Source organism: Mauremys mutica, chromosome 1, assembly GCF_020497125.1.
Source record: "Mauremys mutica isolate MM-2020 ecotype Southern chromosome 1, ASM2049712v1, whole genome shotgun sequence".
NCBI classification, from domain to species: Eukaryota; Metazoa; Chordata; order Testudines; family Geoemydidae; genus Mauremys; species Mauremys mutica.
This window is the reverse complement of record NC_059072.1, coordinates 115828968-115850752: the sequence shown is the minus strand read 5'-3', so window position 1 is coordinate 115850752 and position 21785 is coordinate 115828968. Positions and strand designations below refer to the sequence as shown.

General features: G+C 42.6%; 1 protein-coding gene across 2 annotated transcripts; it reads right to left on the bottom strand.

Moving 5' to 3' along the window:
* Nucleotides 1-1142: 1142 nt before the first annotated feature.
* LOC123357033 (serine/threonine kinase receptor associated protein) lies at nt 1143-16067 on the bottom strand. 2 transcript variants are annotated; one of them, XM_045000290.1, is made up of 10 exons: nt 15561-16067; nt 13648-13783; nt 8862-8943; nt 8541-8613; nt 7460-7556; nt 5821-5958; nt 4523-4659; nt 3481-3630; nt 2614-2679; nt 1143-2219 (listed from the first exon to the last, which is right to left on the bottom strand). In XM_045000290.1, the coding sequence occupies exons 1-10, from the start codon at nt 15670-15672 to the stop codon at nt 2158-2160; spliced, it is 1053 nt and encodes a 350-aa protein (XP_044856225.1). In that variant the 5' UTR covers nt 15673-16067; the 3' UTR covers nt 1143-2157. The 2 variants fall into 2 exon arrangements, with proteins under 2 accessions (XP_044856225.1, XP_044856232.1); XM_045000297.1 differs by having other exon boundaries at nt 15816-16066.
* Nucleotides 16068-21785: the final 5718 nt, after the last annotated feature.

Below are 21785 nucleotides of genomic sequence, written 5' to 3'. Positions count from 1 at the left end.
TTGCACAATCCAAGGAGCAGCTTACATGCCAGAGGCTGTGCGTGAACAGCCCAGGAGTGGGGGTTTTCTCAGTAGAGCAGGGTAAAGCTGGCTCCCAGAGTCAAGGATTGGAGTGACCTAGCAGATCACCGGTCCAGATAATACCAGAGGGGAACGTCACAGCATACACATTTAAAATTTGTTAGATCTTATTTAACTTCCCTATGCACTCATTTTTCAAAGTTTGGGTCTCACACCCAAAACCTTTTCATATAAGTTGGCTGTTTTGGCCCCATCCTTCATTCTAGCACCAGAAACTGCAAAATTTCACTTTGATAGATCACTACAAGAGAGCAGGGGTCAGTGCTACAAGATTTTGATACAGCATATAGACTTTGGATAGTATTTTAAGCTATTAGGTAAAGACCAATTTAAAAATTAGATTAAAAAGCAACTAGGTACTTTTCAACACAAACTTCAAGATATGATAGTTGGAATTTAGCTTTTCAAACTAAGGCATGTACCTGATTTTTTCAGAAATGTTGAGAACACAATAGCTCCAATTGATGCTAGAGGAAGCCACCAGGCAGCTGCGTGATTTTTGAAAAAAGGTGAACACCTAAGTAGCTATTGGATGCTCAACTGTTCTGAAAATTAGGCATCTGTTTAAATATGGATTTAGGAGTCTAAAATTAGATTATTCATTTAAGATCTTGGCATTGTCTATTTCTAGTCCTCCACTGCAATGAAGTATTACTTTTGTAAAGTCTGTTAAAGTAGGGTCAGATAGTTTTACTATAAATTACATTTGACAGTTACTACTACTTTAAAATATGCAAAGAAAACAAGGAATCATACTATGTTTGACTTATTTTAACTTTTATAAATCCACTTGAACTCTTACCTGCATTCACAAAGTTCACTTTTTAAATTTTCTTTAAATCTTAACAAGTATGATAACGCTACATATCATATTTCTTTTGAAGAAGCCATTCTGGTATTTTAAGGACTGCAAGTCTGAACACCAGAAGTACAGGAAACATTTTAAAATCCTCATCCCCATGCCATGAAATTCACATTTTGGTTCACTTTGAATTTATTTGGCAGACTATAACAGCAAGAAGACTGTTTTGTCAAAAGCTATTTCTCTTGAAGCCACATTATTTGATAAATGATGCCTTTATTACCTCTCAGAAAGGAAGAAAGTTGTGGCTATCAGGCTGCTGCACACGTGCACTATACAAATGAAAAGTTATACAATATTAAATAAGTGACATTACAAAATTAAGTATGGTAATAACATGGCTTTAATGAAGAAAAATATGGTTTATATTGAAGGAAAAGAGAAACCTATTTTGTAAGCCAGCTTGGATGACTAAAAGCATGCTCTGTACAAATCCACTGTAAAGGAATATGGTCAGCTTCTGAAACAATTCTGATGTACAACCAAAATATGTTTGCAGTATATACTTCAGGTGTTTCAAAAAATGATCTTTTAGAGATTTTAACTAAGTTTAAAGAATAAAAGATACAAGACTTGTGAAGCAGGGTACCCGTCACCCACTATTCCAGAGACTTTAATATGAAAAAATGCTCGTTCCCTTTTCCTCTTTGTAGAATACTAAAAAAAATGAATATTAGTAAGAACTGAGCAATAACAAGTGCTCTTCTATTCCATGAACCCAATGTTAACAACAATAAAATATGAGTCTGTTGTCAAGGCATTTTATTTAGACAACTGAAAACAGTTAGATGTTCAGAAGCGGTGTACAATGAAACAGAAAAACCGAACCAAATACTTGAGCACATAATCCCTTCTTTACAACTAAAGCCACATCTGTCAACTTTCAGAAAAAATACTGGTAAAAGCCATTACATTTTTTCTCCATAATAAAGAAAACACTACAATAAGTTTAATTGAAATTGGAGAGATTGGATCTTGGCTTGCACACTTCACTCAGACAGTAGGCAGGTGTGCTAAAATATAGCAAAACACTACTACTTGTCTTTTTAGATACTCAGTTCTCTTATGGATACCACCTAGCCAGTTCCAACATATTCTCATCAATTACTGCCCATCTTTGCCTTATGTAGAGAGCGCACTCTGGAAGGCTGCTGCTTATCACCATTTGCTTGATTTAGTCTCTATGTCCATTTGTTGCATAACAGCTGTGATGGTCAAGCCTTAACTTCAGGAGTTGAGCTGTAGATGGAATCTGAATTTTCAGAAGCAAGGTCTTCTGTGGTTAAAATAGGAAAATTATTTTCAAACTTCATCTTAGATACAGAAAATAAAATAACCACCATAGCAGGACCTGAAACCATCTTTAAAATTAAACTTTTCACAAATGTTTCACCATATCCCTTTAAAACAGTTTACAAGATTACACACAGTTCTACTCACTGGTCTATAATTTTCTCATTAGCTTCTTAATTTTTTTTTTTTAAATGTTTGGCTATTTCCACATATTCTCAGGAAACTAGGTTCAGGGATCTTGTGAATTTTGAAAAGCATCAGTAAAGAGCTGACACAGTATCCACATATACTAAAGGAAATGTTATGCAGATTAATCCCTGTGGATTAGTTCTGACACTGTTAGGTGTATTTGAAGTAGATAGTTATCAATACATTACCTAGCTCCTCTTCTGCAGTTCCCGGAAGGCTGACCCTTGCTTTTGCCAGCTCTCCACCCTCCTCTTCTGTGAAAAAGAAAAACATTTCTTCTAATTTTGTTAATCCTAATCCCCCATTCACCTCAGACTCTGATAGAAGATCCCCAGTTATTTTTAAGTGAAAAAAAAAATAGCTCATTTTAAAACTTTGTCTAGTGGTGAGAGGGGCAGGAGGGTTGGCAAACACTTCCAATTACTGGAGAGCTGCTCTGCATGTGGCTAGGCATTTTACTGCTGGTTTTATCAAATTTATTTTTAAAGTTCCCTCAATTTTATAATACCACTCTTTGCTTCTCTACTTATGCACACTTGTTTCTACTGTCTTGTCCTTGCTTAAATTACTGAAAAAAATACAGTGTGTCATGTGTTGTTTGAATCTTATTTTACATTTCTATAACACCAAAGGAAAAAACTCTACATGAGACTATTTTGCTTAGAATATTCACCGAGAACGTGTTTATTAAATTAGCTTATTGGTTTTAAAAGGTTAATTTTGTAGCTGCAAAAAAGAAACAGCAAGTATTTATTAATTAAATTGAATGGGTCTGATATAGAGATTGTTAAAGGAAAGAAGTTACTCTGCCAGGTCTGACTTTTAACCGGCAACTAGTTGTACAAGATTGACAGGTATCAGAGGGGTTAGTCTGGATCTGTAAAAAGCGACAAAGAGTCCCGTGGCACCTTATAGACTAACAGATATATTGGAGCATAAATTTTCGTGAGTGAATACCCACTTCGTCAGACGCACAAAGTGAGTATTCACCCATGAAAAATTTTGACAAGTTCTGATGCAACTGAGTTTTACAAAAATACACACAAAGTTCTTACCAGGAACTACACATTTCCAAAGACCGTATGTTTTCCCTACTGTCGTCTGCCACAGTCTTAACGTTCCATCCTCAGAGCCACTAGCATACAACTCTCCATCTGGGCTAAATCTCACACAGTGAATGGGACCAAAGTGTCCTTTGTAAGATTCTATAAGAAATAGTTTTGGCACAGTGTTAAATTTCAAATCTTAGGCAACAAATAAATAGAACTAATGAATTACTGGTGAAGAGGGGAAGGAAAGGAAGAAAGAAGTTTTTGTTTTGTTTTTTAAATACAGCAGTTTCTCAAAAGGTTGCACATGTATCTTCTCAGACTAAGGAGTACAAGCTACAATTGCACCCCAGTGAACTTGAATTTTGGTGCCTATCAAAATGTGCTATTGAATTAAAAACTGACAAGTTAATAACCAATTGCTAGTCAGTTCCAGGGAAATAACCATTTCCCTTCTTGTATAAAGCAAGCATGCCAACAAATAAGACACAGGTATCACGAGTGCACATCAGGCTCTTCCATCCATCCTCCCAACTATATCCATTATTCTAAACTAGTGTGGGACTTGAATTGGCAAGATTCTCATGTGCTTCAAAAACAAGAATATTGCTAAATTCATTTGGCTGGCAAAAAACAGAAAGAATGTGGAGAAACAAACACATGCATTGTCCATACAAGCAAACGAAATATTTAAGTAACTTATTTTTTCGCGCAACCAGTGAATGCTATACTATTTTACACCCCATATGCAATTTACACTACTATTTACATCAACACTGAATCTGACTCATGGATTCCTATTGGAGTGGATACCTGCTTATTCCAGGCTGCTCTGAAAATGTTGTGTTAGGTTTGTTGGTGCAGGAGGCTGCGGGCTATATTTTTTAGACTAGTTAAAGTTAACAGCATGCCTTTAAATATGTAACAAATGTGTTCTGAAATAATGAGAGAGCTAAATAAACTTCCAAATTTAATCTGAGTACAAGTTATCAGAAGATATTGTGAAATCAAATTATAATCTTTACCACATGAAAACTGGAAAACTTACCTAGCTCTTCTCCTGTATTATAGTCATATTTATAAAGTTTAAAGTCTTCACCACCTGCAACAAGAAATTCTTTCTCAGGGTGAAGAGATGCAGAGTTGACTGTAGCAGGAGCTTCAAACGATTTAATCTGCTCCAGACTAGGGAAAAGGTTTTGTTAATGCCATACATGTTTTTAAAAAACAGCACTTTAAGCCTGTCAGTCTAGGAAAATGTGATGCTGTTCCTACAAATCACAGCTTTCTTAAAAATGCTGTTTCCAGTATAAATCTTAAGATGGTAAATTCGCATTTCACTAAACTAAAGACAAGCTATTACACCTTAACGCTTTGTGACCAATGCCTCACTTATTGTATGCACTGTAACAGTTCTCTTGCATGGGCTACTTGTGTTGCATTACAACCTCAGATTTTTACTTTAAGTAAATCATATACAACAAAATTAATTTTGGTTTAATAAGTTATACATGCAAAAATATTTGCTGCCTGATGATACATGCATAGCCAAACAAAGTCGTCATATTCTTGTCTGCCGCCCTTGTTCTTCCCTTAATCTCTTCTTTTTCCTTGTCTTCAAATTGTTTTGTCTAATTTTGTATAGTAAACTCTTGGACATTGGTACCTTGGTTACTTATTCGCTAGTACAAGAGTCTTAACAGTGAGTTACTGAGTAATTTGTTAGAAAGTTGTCCTTTAACAAAAAGGCTTCTTAAACCATAAGCTCTGTGGGGAGTTTGTCCACAATTGGGCCCTGATCCTGATTGAGGTATTATATAGAGAAGCCAATACAAATAATAATTCTCAACAAGAGCATTTATTATAAGTACTATACCCACATATAGCTGTGGCAAATTTATATGCCCATTAGTTTAGAGGTGTGTGCTAGTAAGTTTGATTCTAGGGCTGACTGAGTAGTTCAGTCCTCAACCTCAGTCAAACCTTTGCCTTTCTACCACCATTCCGAACAAAGATGCTAATCACTACAAACTGAGGTGGTTTAGTGATACACCCTTTGTGCAATAAGAATTAGACAGAGACCTGAAAACAACTGTTAGCTGGTAATGATTTTCAAGTACTAGTTCAGCTAGATTTTTATAGTTAAACTAAAGATGAGGGTCTATGCCCCTTTATTTTGGGGAAAACAAGGGTAGAAAAAAGAAGAAGGGGAAATTTTAGTTTCATTAGCGTGGCAGATCAAGATCCTTTTCCCCACAACCCTACTGGCTCAGTGTCACCTGTCGCCCCTCCCATATGCCCTCTACTCCTCTTTATACTTCTGAAGATTTCAAGTTTGAAACTTACGTCTCTGCACTATGAAAAGCAATAGTCCTCCCATAGGTTATCACCAGTATCTCCCCCTCAGGAACATACTCCATGCTGCTCACAGACATTGCAACGTTTATTGCTTTTACTTCAGTCATGGTATTCCGGTCCCAGAGGCTGTTGGGAAAAAAAAAGATACTTAAAATTACTTGAGTAAACCACATTACTTTCATTCACATCAATGCAAGCCTTTGGTTCTAGTCATTCTAGATTGTTAATGGTATGCTGAACTGGCCACAACATGCTCTTAAAATACAGCTACCTCTGGAGCAGAATGCAGCAAGGGTTCTGCTACAGCAACACTTAGTGATACTTACACTGTTAAACTGGTTTGGTGTTTCAGTCAGTCACCCAGGGATGATGAGCTCTGTACACAATCACCAGTGCCCTGAGCAATCCAGCTTCCCAGTGATAACACTTATGATCAAGACTTCATAAAAGTGTTATCACTAGGAAGCTGGATTCTGGTGCGTGTGCAGTGGGACCAATGCTAATACATGACTGTAAACTGTCAGCTCTAGGGCCTCTGCTAAGCTTCAGCAGAGTGAAAACTAATCAGGATATTTCCAGTTTTAATTACTATTATTTCAAACCCTGTGAACCCATCAGTTGCTGATGGAGATAAAGGAGACTGAGGAGGAGGGACAGAATGGCAGTTGACCCCACCCCATTCCACAGACCTCTCTACTACTCTGCACTCAATATCACATCAGACAGAAGTCTAGGGGATGAGGAGAGGAGAGGAGATAACACCCTGGTCACAGCAGCAGTAGTAGTACAGATTCCGCCAAGTTTGCTCAGGAGGTTCTAGGCTATGGGGGGAAAAAAAACAAACAAAAAGAATGCTCTTCCTTTCCAGTCAGAGGGGCTGTGGGGGCTTCAAGTTTATCAGACACCTACTAGTCAGACTTGAGCCAAAGATATAGCGATTGGGGTAGGACACTTGTAAAAATCCCAGCGCCCTCCCCTTTCTCACTAGTGTGGCAAGGTGGGGAAGAGGACTGAGCCTGTCACCAGAGCACTGCCTCCAGATAGCAGAACTCTTCCCCATCTTTTATATCAGCTTCTGACTAGTGAATGCCTGGTACATTTTTCAAGCTTGACTATGATGGACATGGTAGTAAAGGCCAAGTTATTTGTTTGCCACTATCTCTTCACAGGCAATAAGAGTTCCTTCCCAATGCCTCAGTGACAGGACTCATCCCAGTTATGAATTCATCGTCTCTGGGGTTTTTGCCATGAAAAAAGCAGAGGAAAGTGACTTACAATATGAAATTAATCAACTGGTATATTGGGGCTTAGTGACAGAAAACATATTTGATAAGATCACATCAGTAACAATTCTTATCTCAGCTATATACCCTCATAGATTAGGACATTAAGAAAGGTCAATATAAGACCACCTCACCCGGTATATCATAATTAGAGATTCCACATACCACAAATCAGACACTGACTATTGACATTTATATACTTAAGTTACAGAAATAAATGAATCTGAGTTCTAAATATAACCATGTTTTTAGTATTATAAATCCAAAAGCCAACTGTACCCAAATACAATTATATGGAGAGAGAACAGCATTTAAAAAAAAAATGGAAAGTTAGTATTTCTTACCGGACAGTTTTATCATCAGCTGAAAGGATCTGTTTGTCATCACTGCTCCATAAAGCCTTTTTAATACCCGAAGTATGTCCACTGACCACCTGAGGTTCTTAAGATTAAAGCAAACATCTTAGTATATGAAATAACAGGGAGATTAAAAAAAAATCTTACCACTTAAAATGAACAAACCATTTCACCTTGTTTATAAGTCACTATAAATAATTACCAGTTGTCATAAATCAGTAAATGGCATCAGGATGACAATGCTGTCAAGTTGCTAGAGTTGTATTTTATTTTTTACCTGAAGTAATTCCAGGAGTGAGTGACACAGGCCTAGTTGATACCTGCTTCTTAGTGCTTGTCTACACAAGAAAGTTGCACCAATTTAACTTCATGTATGAATTTAAACTAATGAAGTTAAATTAATGCTAACTCTCTTACTTCAGCTGAGTCTCAGTTGAGAACAAGTAAATTAGGAACAGGTATAAGCTAAACTGAAATGAGCCACTCAAACCAAAATGTCCACACATGATTTTGCACAGGCTCAAACTAACTGTTTAAAAATCCGTTTAAATTAAACCAGAGTAACTTTATTGTGTAGACAAGCCCCTAGTCTAGAAGCACTGGAAACGTTACAAAGTAGCTGGTGTTACTACTGTTTACATGTCCCTGAAGGTAAATGCAAGATGCGAGCACACAGAGCCTGGCAAACACACAAAGGCAGGTACCTTGTGTGCATGAACCCATGCTCCATACTGATGAGACATCAAACTGTTTAAATGATTGCACATTTTTTAATTCTTTAGCTCACCTTAAAAATAGAAAGCTTCAAATCAAGCTAGTGTTGACAGTAAAATAAATAAGAGGCGATGCAACCTGAAGGATGCTATTGATTTTCAGCACATCCTACAACAGTAATTTAGATCTCAAATCCTATCAACACCAACCATTAAGAACAGAATTTCAAATCTTGATCTCTTAAGTATAATTCATGAAATAGAACAGATTTGAATATTTTCAAAGGAACAGTCAACTGAATTATGTGCAACTCTACAAAATGAATGCGTCAGTAGGATAAGAAAAACGGACTAACCTGCTTCTGGCTTGCTCAAGTCATAAATACGCAACAATTTATCTTGTCCACCTGTCAACAGGTAATTGCTGTCCTGAAATAGTTAGAAGTCATGGCGAGTCAGCTTTTTTATTAAAAAACTAAAATGTTACTTTTACTATGAATATTACAATAGCACTTTTCTAGTAACCCGCTAAAACACCTATTACAATCATTTCATCCTCAGAAATGAAAGGTTCACCTGAACCTCCCCCTGACAAAGCATAATGCACATGAAAACAAGGGCAGCAGTTACATCCAACTGTTTGACTCCCTGACAAGTAAGACGAAGATTTTTCATACCTCAGTAAAATCCACACTTTTGACAATATGTTTGTGAGCCAGTGTGATCAGTTCATCCCCTGAAACAGCATCCCATACTTTGCTGAAAGACAAGAAAGTACAAGTGTGGTTTCATTAACCAGTACTAACTTTATTACAAGCTAATTTGGCTATTCTGGTTACAGGGACATTTCCCCGATAACTACCATTATTTCTAACACAGTAATTATGTATAAAAAGGTCTATGATGTTCTGATCATTACTGCACACTAGGGATCACCATTCTGGATAAAGGTGGGTTTCTCAAACAGTTAAAACCCAGTACTGGAAAAAATTAGTTTGTGAGAATACTCCACCCCCGCCCCCAAAGCCATTTCCTTAATTCTTTTGTACTACCAGCCCATTCCTCCTACCTCTCTTCTCTCTGAAGCAGTTCAGAATTAACAGCACTTGTCGCTTTAGAGGTAGATTGGTACAGTATTCCTACTTAGATCTACATAGACTAAGTGCTCATGAGTGGAATTCACATTTTCACAAAGACTTGCACACATATTTAACTTTCCATACTGCAAAGTATCCCCAGTGACATCAAGGTGATGTAAGACTGAGGCTCAAAAATATCCAATATTCATCAATTTCACATAACAGCAGGTACTTTGAGTTACATGCTTCTATGCAAAATCTTGGTGGGAAAGTTGTATAGATTACTACCTGACCCGTGAGCAAAGGAAAAACGGAGTGTTAAAAGTAGGGAATTAGCAGTGGTGGAACAAAATCATTAACTCTGGTATCCCACATAATTGCAACATAATTAAGAATTATGAAGGATACCTGAATTGTCTGTGTAGGCCACTATATGCTATTAATAAGGCTGTTCATCCATAAAATAGGGCAGTTATCCAACTTGACAGTATTAACTACCATTCCTCTCCCTGGATCGTTATCCTGTTGTGGTGGAGAGGCTTGTGTGTCCCAATGACCCTCAGAACTACGTCATCCGGAGTTGTGTACTCTTGGTAGGGCCACCCTTGCTGAACAGTTCTGAGGGGAGGTTCCAGACAAAGCATGCAGAACAGGTGTATTTCGAGGACCTGTCAGTTCTCTGCAGCTGTGAAGGTGGGTAAGGGCTGCAGCAAGACTGAGACCTCCGGTTGTCTCAAACTTCCCTGCCACCAGCTCCAGGGCTCCTTCTTGTCAAGTTTTGTGAGGTTGCCACTTGTGCACTGGCTCACATTAAAAGATTTCACACATAGGCCTCTACCAATGGTGTTAACATCTCCCATTAACAAAGTCCCCTGGCAATGGATGAGTAGTGGGGGGGGGAGGGAGGAAAGACGAGCAGTGATCTCTGGGAGTCCCTAGTCACTAATCTGCATGCAAGTAGTGGCCGTGTGTTGGTCATCTTGCACTTGGACTTTTGAGACAGAAGCACAATTCGACAGCTGCGGCCACTACTGAGCAGTCCTTTTCAGGATTCCTTCTGCTCACCATGAATGGGGAATGGACTAGGAAAGGTGTCCTAAACATAGGCTCTCCTAACCCCTCCGCCCGTGCAAGATCATTCTACCTACAGTCAGAACATAAGAAGCAAAGTAATGAAGTTCACCCTTGGAATGTTCACACCCTCTCATGGATTTCCCGAGCAGCGACTATCCTGAAAGAAGTGCCATGACAGCTAGCGAACTTGCAGGATATGACATCGAAATTGCTGCCCTCAATGAGAGCTGTCTGGAAAATGAAGGCTAACTGAAAGAAGATGGAGTTGGCGATATCTTCTTTTGGAAAGGAAAGTCATCTGAAGAGGCGCATATTCATGAGGTTAGTTTTTCGACCAAAAACAAGATTTCCAGCCTTTTTTTTTTTTTTTTTTTAAACTCTCTATGGGTATTAATGAATGTCTGAAGTCTCTTCGTTTTAAGCTTAGTAACAACCAGTATGCCATGGTCATCAGTGCATACGCTCCCACACTTGATGATGAAAACAACAGGGACAAGTTTTACTGTGCTCTGGATGTAGTCCCGACTGACACAGCAAAGGAAGACAAGCTCATCCTCAGGGATGACTTTAATGCCAGAGTTGGGCAACATCCCAAACTCTGGAAAAGCACCATTGGGAAAGAAGGAGGTAGGGGAAAGTCTACTCTAATGGCATTCCCTTCTCAGCAAATGTGTGAAGCATGATTTGCTTATCACAAATACCATCTTTAGATAGAGGCACAAATATAAGACCACTTGTAAACACTCACGTTTCAGGCACTGGCATCTTTTTTTTTTACCACGTCATCATCAGGGCCTATGATCACACTGATGTCCATATTAAACGAGCCATGAGAAGTATGGATGACTGCCAGACAGATCAATTATGAACATGCAGCTTTCACCACAACGCCGTAAACAACCAAAAGGAATGCAGAAGAGATTTGGCATTGTGGCACTTCAAAACCACACTAGTTGTAAGACCCTTCAGCAATGCCTCATGAGAGGCTCTCTGACCTACCCAACAACATCAATGATATCCAAACACACTGGGAGGAGTTCAAGACCATTATTCACAAGGGGCTGAAGAGATTGCATACTCCACTCACCGCCATTAAAATTAGTTTAATGAGAATCAGGAAATCTTAGCACTTATTCATCAGAAGAAAAGTGTAGAGAATGCCATTTTACACTTGGCAAAATGAACCTGCAAAAATGAGAGACTTAATATAGGCTTAAAGCTGTAGTTCAAAGCAGGCTGCAAGACATCAAGAATCAGTGGCAACAGGCAAATGCCAGGGAGATCCGGAGTTTCGCTGATCAACCTGAGATGAGAAGCTTTTTTCAAGCAAATCTCAAGACAGCTCCACCCTCCTTAAGGGCAATGCAGCCCATAAGCAATGTTGGAAGGAGCACTTTAAAACTATTGAATCGCAAATCTGAAGTCTCAGCTCTCACCATCAAGTCCATTTCTTAGCATCTAGTAACAGAACCGCTTGCAGACCCTCCCGCCCCATCTTCTGAGGAAGTCTGGGGTGCCGTTACTCAGACTAGTCACAACAAGGGGCCATGCCCCCAAGACAGTGTCCCTGTGAAGGTCTTCAAATTGGTGGAATAGCGCTCATGTAAAAACTTCATCAACTTCTTGTTAGAATTTGAGTTAATGAGGAAATTCCACCCGACCTAAAGAATGCTAATATTATGACCATTTTAAGAAAGGGGACAAGTCAATGTGCAGGAATTACCGAGGCATTGACCTTGTATCCATTGCCAGGAAGACCCTTGCTTGCATCCTTTTGAACCATTTCCTCCCTCTTGCTGAAGACGTCCTTTTGGAATCCCACTGTGGTTTCAGACCTTCTCAGGGCACCACCAACATGATTTTTGTAGCACAATAGATCCAAGGAAAGTGTAGAGAATACCACCAGCCATTATTTATGGCATTTACTGACCTATCTAAGGCCTCTGATTCCATCAATCGTGGAGCATTATGGAAGGTGCTATCTAGGTTCAGTTGTCCATTGAAGTTCATTTGCATTCTCAGGCTACTTCACGATGGTATGACCACCACCATCTTCTCTACTGGGCTGGAGACAGACCCATTCATCATCTGTACTGGTGTTAAGCTGGGCTGTGTTACCGCCCCAAATCCTTTTTCCAGCTATCTTGCCATTATCTTTATTCTTCTTTGTGACTGCCTTTCTGCTGGAACTGGGATTACTGCATCACATGGAAGGCCAGCTCTTCAACTTGCGGCATCTTCATTCTAAAACTAAGGTCAGCAGGACTGTTATTATTGATCTTCAGTATGCTGATGATAGTGTTATCCTCACGCACACCAAAGCTGACTTGCAATCCACTCTAGATCTTTTCTCAGGCACCTGTGACTTTTCCTCCACATTGAGAAAACTAAGGTGGCTCCACCAGCCTGCACCAGCACAAGTTGCCCCCTTCTCTGACAAATTGTCATCGGTGGTAAACTCCTGGAACATGTTGACTATTTCCCTTATCTTGGTAGCCACCTCTTCCAGACAGCCAATTTCAATGTGGAGTTTGAACACAGGACGTGTTGTGCCAGAGCATCCTTTGGAAAGTTGCTTCATCATGTCTTTATTGGCAGAGATCTGCAGATGGAAACTAAGATCCTGGTCTACAAAGCAGTAGTCATCCCCACTCTTCTTTATGTGTATGAGACATGGATGACATACCAAAGCCATTTGGAGTGATACCACCAGCACTGCCTTAGGAAGATTCTCCGTATCAGATGGGAAGATCACTGCACCAAATGCCAGCTTTCTCTCTGCAGCTACCACCACCAGTGTTGAGTCGAAGATTATGAAAAATCAACTTCACTGGGCTGGTCATTGTGTGCAGATGGCTGATACTTGTCTTCTGAAGCAAGTCCTCTTTTCTCAACTTAAGTCACGGTACAGAATTTGCGGCGGGACAGAGGAAATGTTACAATGACACCCTGAAAGCATATCTTGAGAGTCACTGACCCCATGAATTGAGAAGAGTTGGCGGGCACGAGACTGCAATGGTGTTGCATCATACATCAAGCCTCAGCCTGTTTTGAGCAAGGTGATTCTCTTCAAGTTGCTGAGGAACAGTGGAGAAGGAAGGAAAGTGTACAGTACCCCAGTCAGCAGTTGTGCTCTCTCCAAGCAACCACCTGTCATATATGTGGTAAAACCTGTTGAGCATGGATGGGACTCCTCAGCCATCTTAAGTCTCATAAAACTGTAATTGCTTTAACACCCCAATTCAGAAAAATATAGTATCACAAGATGAAACCACAACACAGTGAAATTTCAGTATTAATCATTACTTACGCTGTAAAATCTGCAGCTGCTGTAGCTGCTTTAGTGGCGTCCCTATTCAGAGTGGCACCCCAGACAGCACCTTTATGACCTAGAAATGTTCCAATCCAGTCACCCGTGTCACCCTGGCGTAGCATAGGTTTACCATCTAGGCAAAAAACAAAGATTAATTTTCAGATAAAACAGCTTTACTTTGCTTAATAGAAAGCATAGTTCTAATGGAACAGTTCCAGTTACGCTACTGTATAACAAAAAAGAAAACACCAGAGCTCTTTGGCAATGGAAATGTGATGTACCTTTGAAACAACATATTTTGTTACCAATTTAATTAGAGATGGAGCTTTAATTTTGTATCTGTTCATATAGGGACTGACTCTTGCTATGTGTATCTAACAAAATGGTGCCATAATTTTGGCTGGGGCCTTTAGACACTACTGCAATACAAATAATACCACCTTTTTTTGTGTTCTGGTTCATTTACTAATTAGTAGTTTTCTGTCACCCTGTTAACAGCGCTGTACTTGTTTTAGTTTCAGCATATTAGCACCTGCTTTTGATGCCAACACTGCTTACAAAAAGTTTCATTTTAAAATTGTCTGATATATAGATTACTTTTCAGATACATATAGCAGTTGTAAATATGAAACAGAATTAGAAAGTGGCATTGTAGATAGACAAATACAACCTAGACTCAGTAAAAGGTCCAAAAGAGCCTTTTATAGAAGGGGATATGTAGAGAAATAAAATGTGTGTGCATGTATTTGGTGGGAGGGTGGCATCTTTATGAGATTTGGAAGAAAGCCCTGCTGGAAAGGGATATGAGCATGAAGAAAAGTCAATTAGAGTGCTAGTATTACAGTACATTAGCAGCACCGAAGTCCAATTATGAGCCAGTTAATTTATTTGAAAAACATCTCATTTAATAATCAGCTACCACCTAGAAAGTGCAGAGGTTGAAGTGGGCTAGGCTCACAGCAACTTGTAGAACTGCTATTTTCACCAGGGGGTGGTGCCTAATTTCAGAATTTAAAAAAAGCCACTATCAAAATTTTTAAAATGTTCTACCCCTTTAAGATTATGACGAGAACTGTTAAGATGTGAGCTGAACATAACTCAGCTAGGTAATGGAGTAATGACTATCTGAGTATGCACAGTCTGAAATAAGCACGAATTGTCAATATTCTTTTCAATTTGCTAACACCCTAAGGGTGTTTCCACAAATATCAGCACGGGTAGGTATTTCACTGCTGACCAAAGCATGCAAGAAATAACTGTTACAACTACATAACGAATAGCTGTGCCATCTGAGATGTCAAACTGAGATCATGCTCACTGTGGGTGGAATGTGACACAATCCCACCCATTATCTTCCCCCCAGAGCGACCCCTGGGGATGCCTCTATCCCAGATCAGTAACTCAGCCTGGGTATAGGGCAAGGCATCAGCAAGTTTTTGTCTCCCACGCTAGGGTTAGGACTTAAGGTGTGTGGGTGTCTCCCACGTCACCTGCTTGCCCGTGTCCACAGCGCACCGTGTCCACAGCGCACGGTAACGCAACTAGAACTGGGGGGGGGGGTGTCTCATCCACCAGCTCCGGGGCACCCCGATGGAGGCCGCACCCAGACCTGAGAGTAGAACAGGGGAAACCAGCCCCTCTAGGGTGACCAGACAGCAAGTGTGAAAAATCGGGGCAGGGTTTGGGGGGTAATAGGAGCCTATATAAGAAAAAGACCCAAAAATCGGGACCGTCCCTATAAAATCGGGACATCTGGTCACCCTAAGCCCCTCCCCCTCGCATCTCTCCCCCGGGAGGGAGGGAGGGAGCGGCTGGCTGGTGTGGGAGCGGAGCCCCCCCCCTTCCCCGCCCCCGGCTCATTCATGGCAGGAGCGCGCTAGACCCCCCCCCCCGCCCCGCCCCGCGCTCACCCTTGCAGGCGCTGATGAGGAAGTAGCCGTAGGGGGTGATGTCGCTGAAGGCCAAGTCCACCACGGGCCGCGTGTGCCCGGAGCACGTCAGCGGGGTCTGTCTCATCGCCATGGCGGCGGCGGCGGCGGCTCCGGGGCGGCGGGAGGAAAGCGCGGCGCGTGCGGCGAGGGCTGCGGGGTGGAGGGAGCGGGCGGGCGAGCGGGGAAGGGGGGAGGGAGGCGCACACACGGGACAGGAACACGCGCGAGGCCGACCTGGGCTGGGCAGGAACAGGAAGCGCCGGCGGCGGAGGAGGAAGTGACGACGAGCCGGAGCAGTTGGTACCGCCGGAAATTACGTTTACCTAAGGGGGGCGGGGGGAGAGAATGGAGCTCGGTGTCTGTTTGTCTCCGGGCGGAAGTTACGCGCGTCCTCGCTCTCGCAAGCGGTGGTTCCGGCCATTCCTCCCTGCGGGGCGGGGTCCGAGGCGCGTTAGGCGCCAGGGGCCGCTGCCTCGCGGGGGCGGGGCTGTGAGGTCACACAGCGGGGAGCCCTGGCGGGTCCGTGCACTCGCTGCCCCTTCTTGGCGCAGCCGCCCCGGGGGGGGGCTCTGGGACGTTTCGCTCCGTTCCGGGGGTGGGGCGTATCTCGCCGTTACCGTAATACACAGCGTATACACAGCTGCATCAGGAACAACGGGGGGGTGGGAACAGGTGCCGGGGGCTGTGACGTCGCTGGGTTGTAAACGTAGCACTGGGCGGGTGGGTCCGAGCCCAGCTGGCTGGAGGCGTGGCAAGGTCCCTCCCCCCCCCCCGCTATAGTCTATTAGCTCTCAAGCCCCGCTAGCACGGGTCTGGCTCCCCGGGCTGGGGGAGGCTCCCTCCCAAGTGCCGTGTAGACACAGTGGCCCTTGCCTCTTTGGCACAGGCCTCTAGTTTAATGGAGCAAATCCCCCACCTTGGGCTGTTTTCCTTGAGATTTCAAATGTCTCAGTAAAACCTGAGGCAGGACTGAAACGAATCCCCAAGCTAAGTGGGTCTTGAGCAGTGTGGTCCCTAGACATTTTGGTGCCCTACGCAGGTCCCCCATGTGGGGGGGGGAGGATGGCCAGCCCCAGGCCTCTGCAGGGGGTGGGGCTGGAGCAGGCTGGGGGGCAGGGAGGAACCACCCCCCAGCACAACTCAGCAGAGAAGGTTGGGGCTGGGTCACTCAACTTCCTGCTGCCCAGTGATTGCAGGGCATGCCCGACCCTGCTGCAGTCCCCCAGGCTGTAGCTCAGGGGAAGGGATGGAGTGGGGGTGGGGCTGAGGTGGGGGCTTTGGGGTGGAGCAGGGATGGGAAGAGGTAGAGTGAGGGCAGGGGCAGCTTTCCTGGCTGGTTCAGCTGACCGGGGGATTGAGCTGGTCACTGGAGCAGCACGTAGCTGCATAGGGCACCAGGAAATTTGGGGCAAGTTGGTGCCCCAAATTTCCTGGTGCCCTACGCAGCTGCGTAGTTTGCATATGGGTAAGGATGGCCCTGGTCTTGAGTCTGACTGTCATTCTGTGACTATCTGAGGAAGATTCCAGTGTCGGTGTCCTATCCCATTGTTAAGCTCTAGAGCAGTGGTTCTCAACCCAGGGGCCCGTTGTGACCCAGTCAGCACATGGCTGCAGCCCATGTGACGTCCTCGTCAGAGCCATACAGGTAACAGATATTGTGTGGCTGCATCCCACATAACACAGAGAGAGCTGCATATGGGGTCCAGAATGGTAAATAGGTTGAGAACCACTGATCTAGGGAGACAACAGCGGTGAGAGGGAAGTGACATATTTCACTGTCTTAACACTCAGTTTATATAATCTTTCTATTGAATAAGGCAGCAAGATTTTTAAAATCCAATACCCAAATACGTTGTGTAATCCTGTCACAGAGAGTACAGGAAAGGTGTTTAAAGGAAGGGATATGTGTGATGCTTTTCTTGGGAATAGTTTTTGGAATTTGGGGAACATTTATTGCTTTCTTTCTGTTTTAACTGGACTTTAAACCTTTTCCTATCCAGCACTATCCTTTGCCTCTCCTTTTCTCTCTCCCACATGCCCCTTAAAAATTAAGCTAGGCTCATGTACTGTGTTGGGTCTCAGAAGAGCACTTCCCCTCTGAAATGTACACTCATAGACTTTAAGGTCAGAAGGGACCATTATGATCATCTAGTCTGACCTCCTGCACAATGCAGGCCACAGAATCTCACCCACCCGCTCCTGTAACAAACCCCTAACCTATGTCTGAGTTATTGAAGTCCTCAAATTGTGGTTTGAGGACCTCAAGCTGCAGAGAATCCTCCAGCAAGTGACCCCTGCCCCATGCTGAAGGCGAAAAACCTCCAGGGCCTCTGCCAATCTGCCCCAGAAGAAAATTCCTTCCTGACCCCAAATATGGCGATCAGTTAAACTCTGAGCATGTAGGCAAGACTCACCAGCCAGCACCCAGGAAAGAATTCTCTATAGTAACTCAGATCCCAACCCATCTAACATCCCATCACAGACCACTGGGCATACTTACCTGCTGATAATCAAAGATCAATTGCTAAATTAATTGCCAAAATTAGGCTATTGCATCATACCATCCCCTCCATAAGCTTATCAAGCTTAGTCTTAAAGCCAGATATGTCTTTTGCCCCCACTACTCCCCTTGGAAGGCTGTTCCACAACTTCACTCCTCTAATGGTTAGAAACCTTTGTCTAATTTCAAGTCTAAACTTCCTAGTGTCCAGTTTATACCTGATTGTTCTTGTGTCCACATTGGTACTAAGCTTAAATAATTCCTCTGCCTCCCTGATATTAATCCCTCTGATATATTTATAAAGAACAATCATATCCCCCCTCAACCTTCTTTTGGTTAGGCTAAACAAGCCAAGGGAATGTGAGATGGATTAGGATGGAAACTACACGCCGCTCGGGAGGGGGGCAGGGGCTAGGGCCGCTCGGGGGGGGGACGGGGCTCGGGCCGGGTCGGGCCCTAGGGCCGCTCGGGGGGGGAGGGGGGACGGGATCTCGGGCCGCTCGGGTGGGGGTGCGGGAGTAAGGACGCGCGGGGGCTCGGGCCGGGCCGGGCCGCGCCGCTCGGAGGGGGGCGGGGGCTAAGGCTCGGGAGGGGGGCGGGGGCTAGGGCCAGGGCCGCTCGGGGGAGGGGGGGAGGACGGGGGCGAGGGCCGGGCCGCGCCGCTCGGGAGGTGGGGGCTCGCGCAGGCCGGGGCTCGGGGCTCAGGCCCCGCCGCTGGGGGGGGGAGAGGGCGGGGGCTCGGGCCGCTGGGGGGGGGGCTAGGGCCGCGCTGCTCGGGAGTGGGGCAGGGGCTAGGGCGCCGCTCCGCGCCGCTGGGGGGGGGGGGGCGGCGCTTTTCTTTTCTGCCTGGGGTGGTTATATCGGCGTATAACACGCACACATCATTTGCCCCCTATTTTCAGGGGGAAAAAGTGCGTGTTATACGCCGATAAATACGGTAATTAGAAAGAGGAGATATCTAACTGATTATACTTAAAACAGGACAAAACATCTTTTGCTTTGATGAGTGAAACATTCTGTGCTGGCACCTGTGCTCTTCATGGCCTTAAATTCAGTATTAAAAATTAAGGCCTTCATATTCTACATATTGTGGGCTACCTACAGTCTGTGGGCTACACTTTGACTATCCCAATTTAATTTAAATGTATTCCGTTATTTTGTTTAGGTAGAAAAATGCTTACACATCACTCATTCCTCTTTAGCAGGTTAATCGTTACTTATTAATTAAGATAAACTTATTTTGTCAAGTCTGGGAACTCTGTAATTAAACAACCAGGTTTTTAATGTATTTTTTTAAATTTAGTTTAAAAAGCACTTTTGTAACTGTCACAGAAGATTGATATAAACTGAGGGGGAAAAAATCCAAGGTCAGCAAAGCTGAAACTTTAAAGAAACTTGAAACACTTAAAGCTCAAGCACCGATGACGTTACAGACAAGCTGTGCACAGGAAAGTATGGCTTTAATGGTCCCACAGCTTTGATTAATTTTCTTTAATCTTGGACTGCATTTTACCCTCTGCACAAAGCAGCAATATGATCTCTAGTTGGGGAGATATAAAACGTTTAAGACAGGGAAAGACATAAATGTCTCAAACATGATGAAATGCAGATGAAAACTGTTGAGATGTCAAGCCTATTACATTCAGACTATATTAAAATCTCACCAGGCCAGACAAAACCCTATAGCTGCTTGTCTCAAAAACAGAAAATAGGGCCATAAAAAATATGGCTCATGGTGCATCATTTTATATAGATCCTACCATTAATTCTATAAACTAGGGGTTTCCATATGCTGCAGAAACATGAAATATTAAATAACATAATTGCTGTTGCTAAGAGCCTGCTTTCCAAGCACTTACTACCAAGGGCTTCTTGCCATGAGAGTAAGCTCATTTACTGCAGTGGCTGCACTTCAGTTTTCAGGACTGGACTTTATATCTTCAGATAAACCAAATAGTTACAAACAACTGCATATGGATTCAAGCTACATGGTTCCTAAATTACAGTGAGGATTACTTTAATGAGGCCTAGATAAAATAGTTAGGATATGGAAGACTAGCTTCCAAAAAACTAGCTGACTTTTGTCTATACCACTGAAGTTGTTTATATTTCTGGCCACTGAAACTTTTACAGTAGTAGTACAGCTTAGGTTGAGATAGCACTATTCACCCAAGCAGATTTCAAATTGTTTCATGTGGCTGAGAAATAGATAGTAATATACAAACCATACATGGGAATAACTTGATACACCCCTGAAACAAGCTACATCAGGATGAAATGCAGCAGCTGTTTAACAGCATAACAACACTGCTGACTGCTTAGAACAGCAAGTGAGCAATACTGTATTAAAATACAGGGGGATTTTAGGCAGACATAAAATTATCCTAGGTTGAGACACCACATTTAACACTGAAAGAATTCTTACAGAAATCACCACAAGATCTTTAATGCCCACACAGCTAGCCAAGCCCTCTGTTTGAGGGTATGTCTACTACAAGTGCTACAGCAATGAAAGGTATTTTTCCATTGCTATAGTAAATCAACTCTCTCAACAGGTGATAGCTAGGTTGATGGATGAATTTTTCCTTTGACCTGGCAGGATCTACTCTGGGCCTTAGGTTGGTTTAACTGCATTTCAGGGGTGTGTGAATTTTTCACACCCCTGACCAACATAGCTAGGTGGATGTAATTTTAGGTGTAGATCAGACATTATATCTCACCCGAACTCAGGCAGCACCAGCAGTACAGTGCCTCTTCATGTTGCATTGATTTAGTACTGATGTAAAGAGTAGTAAGTGTCCTATCTGTTTAGGCTCTGATTCAGGAAAGCACCTCTATCATCTTCAGGAAAACATTCAAAACACGAACTTTAAGCACATGCCTAAATAATACTGAGACAAATGAGATTTAAGCTGGTGATAACTGATTTCCTGAATCAGTGCCTTAATGACTAAAACCACTTCCTGGGTTTGCCTGGGACTTAGAGGACTCCCATCAAAATACTGCCTGGCCTACCTTAAGCTAGTCACAGGAAAAATGGAGGCAGCATAGGGAAGGAGGAGGAAGGTTAGAAAGAGTAGGGTAAGTAAGGCTACTTATGCAGACTATGTTTCAGAGTAGCAGCCATGTTAGTCCTTATCCGCAAAAAGAACAGGAGTACTTATGGCACCTTAGAGACTAACAAATTTATTTCAGCATAAGCTTTCGTGGGCTACAGCTCACTTCTTTTATGCATCCGAAGAAGTGAGCTGTAGCCCACGAAAGCTTACGCTGAAATAAATTTGTTAGTCTCTAAGGTGTCACAAGTACTCCTGTTCTTTATGCAGACTATGAATCTAATCATAGCATATCAGATAAAACTGGGTAATTAAAACAAAAAAAAGGGGCTGTCATCTCAAATTCTGATGATTGAATAAATCAGAAACTCAATGGTAGCATAGACTTATAATTCATAGTTAACTGTTTATTCTTTTTTTCTAGTTATTATCAAAGTAATTTCTTGTTGCTTTGACTGATATAAGCAGCCTTTCACCAACCACTCCTGTCAGGAAACTCTCAGCATCTTGTAGTATCTGGACCAATATAATCACTAGGATGCATATCACAGTTTACAAAGCACATTGTAGGGCTCTTCCTTGTGGAAGATTCAAAAAGCAGATCTGCCTCCTTTATTAAATGGTATCTTTATACAGCCAGTGATTAAA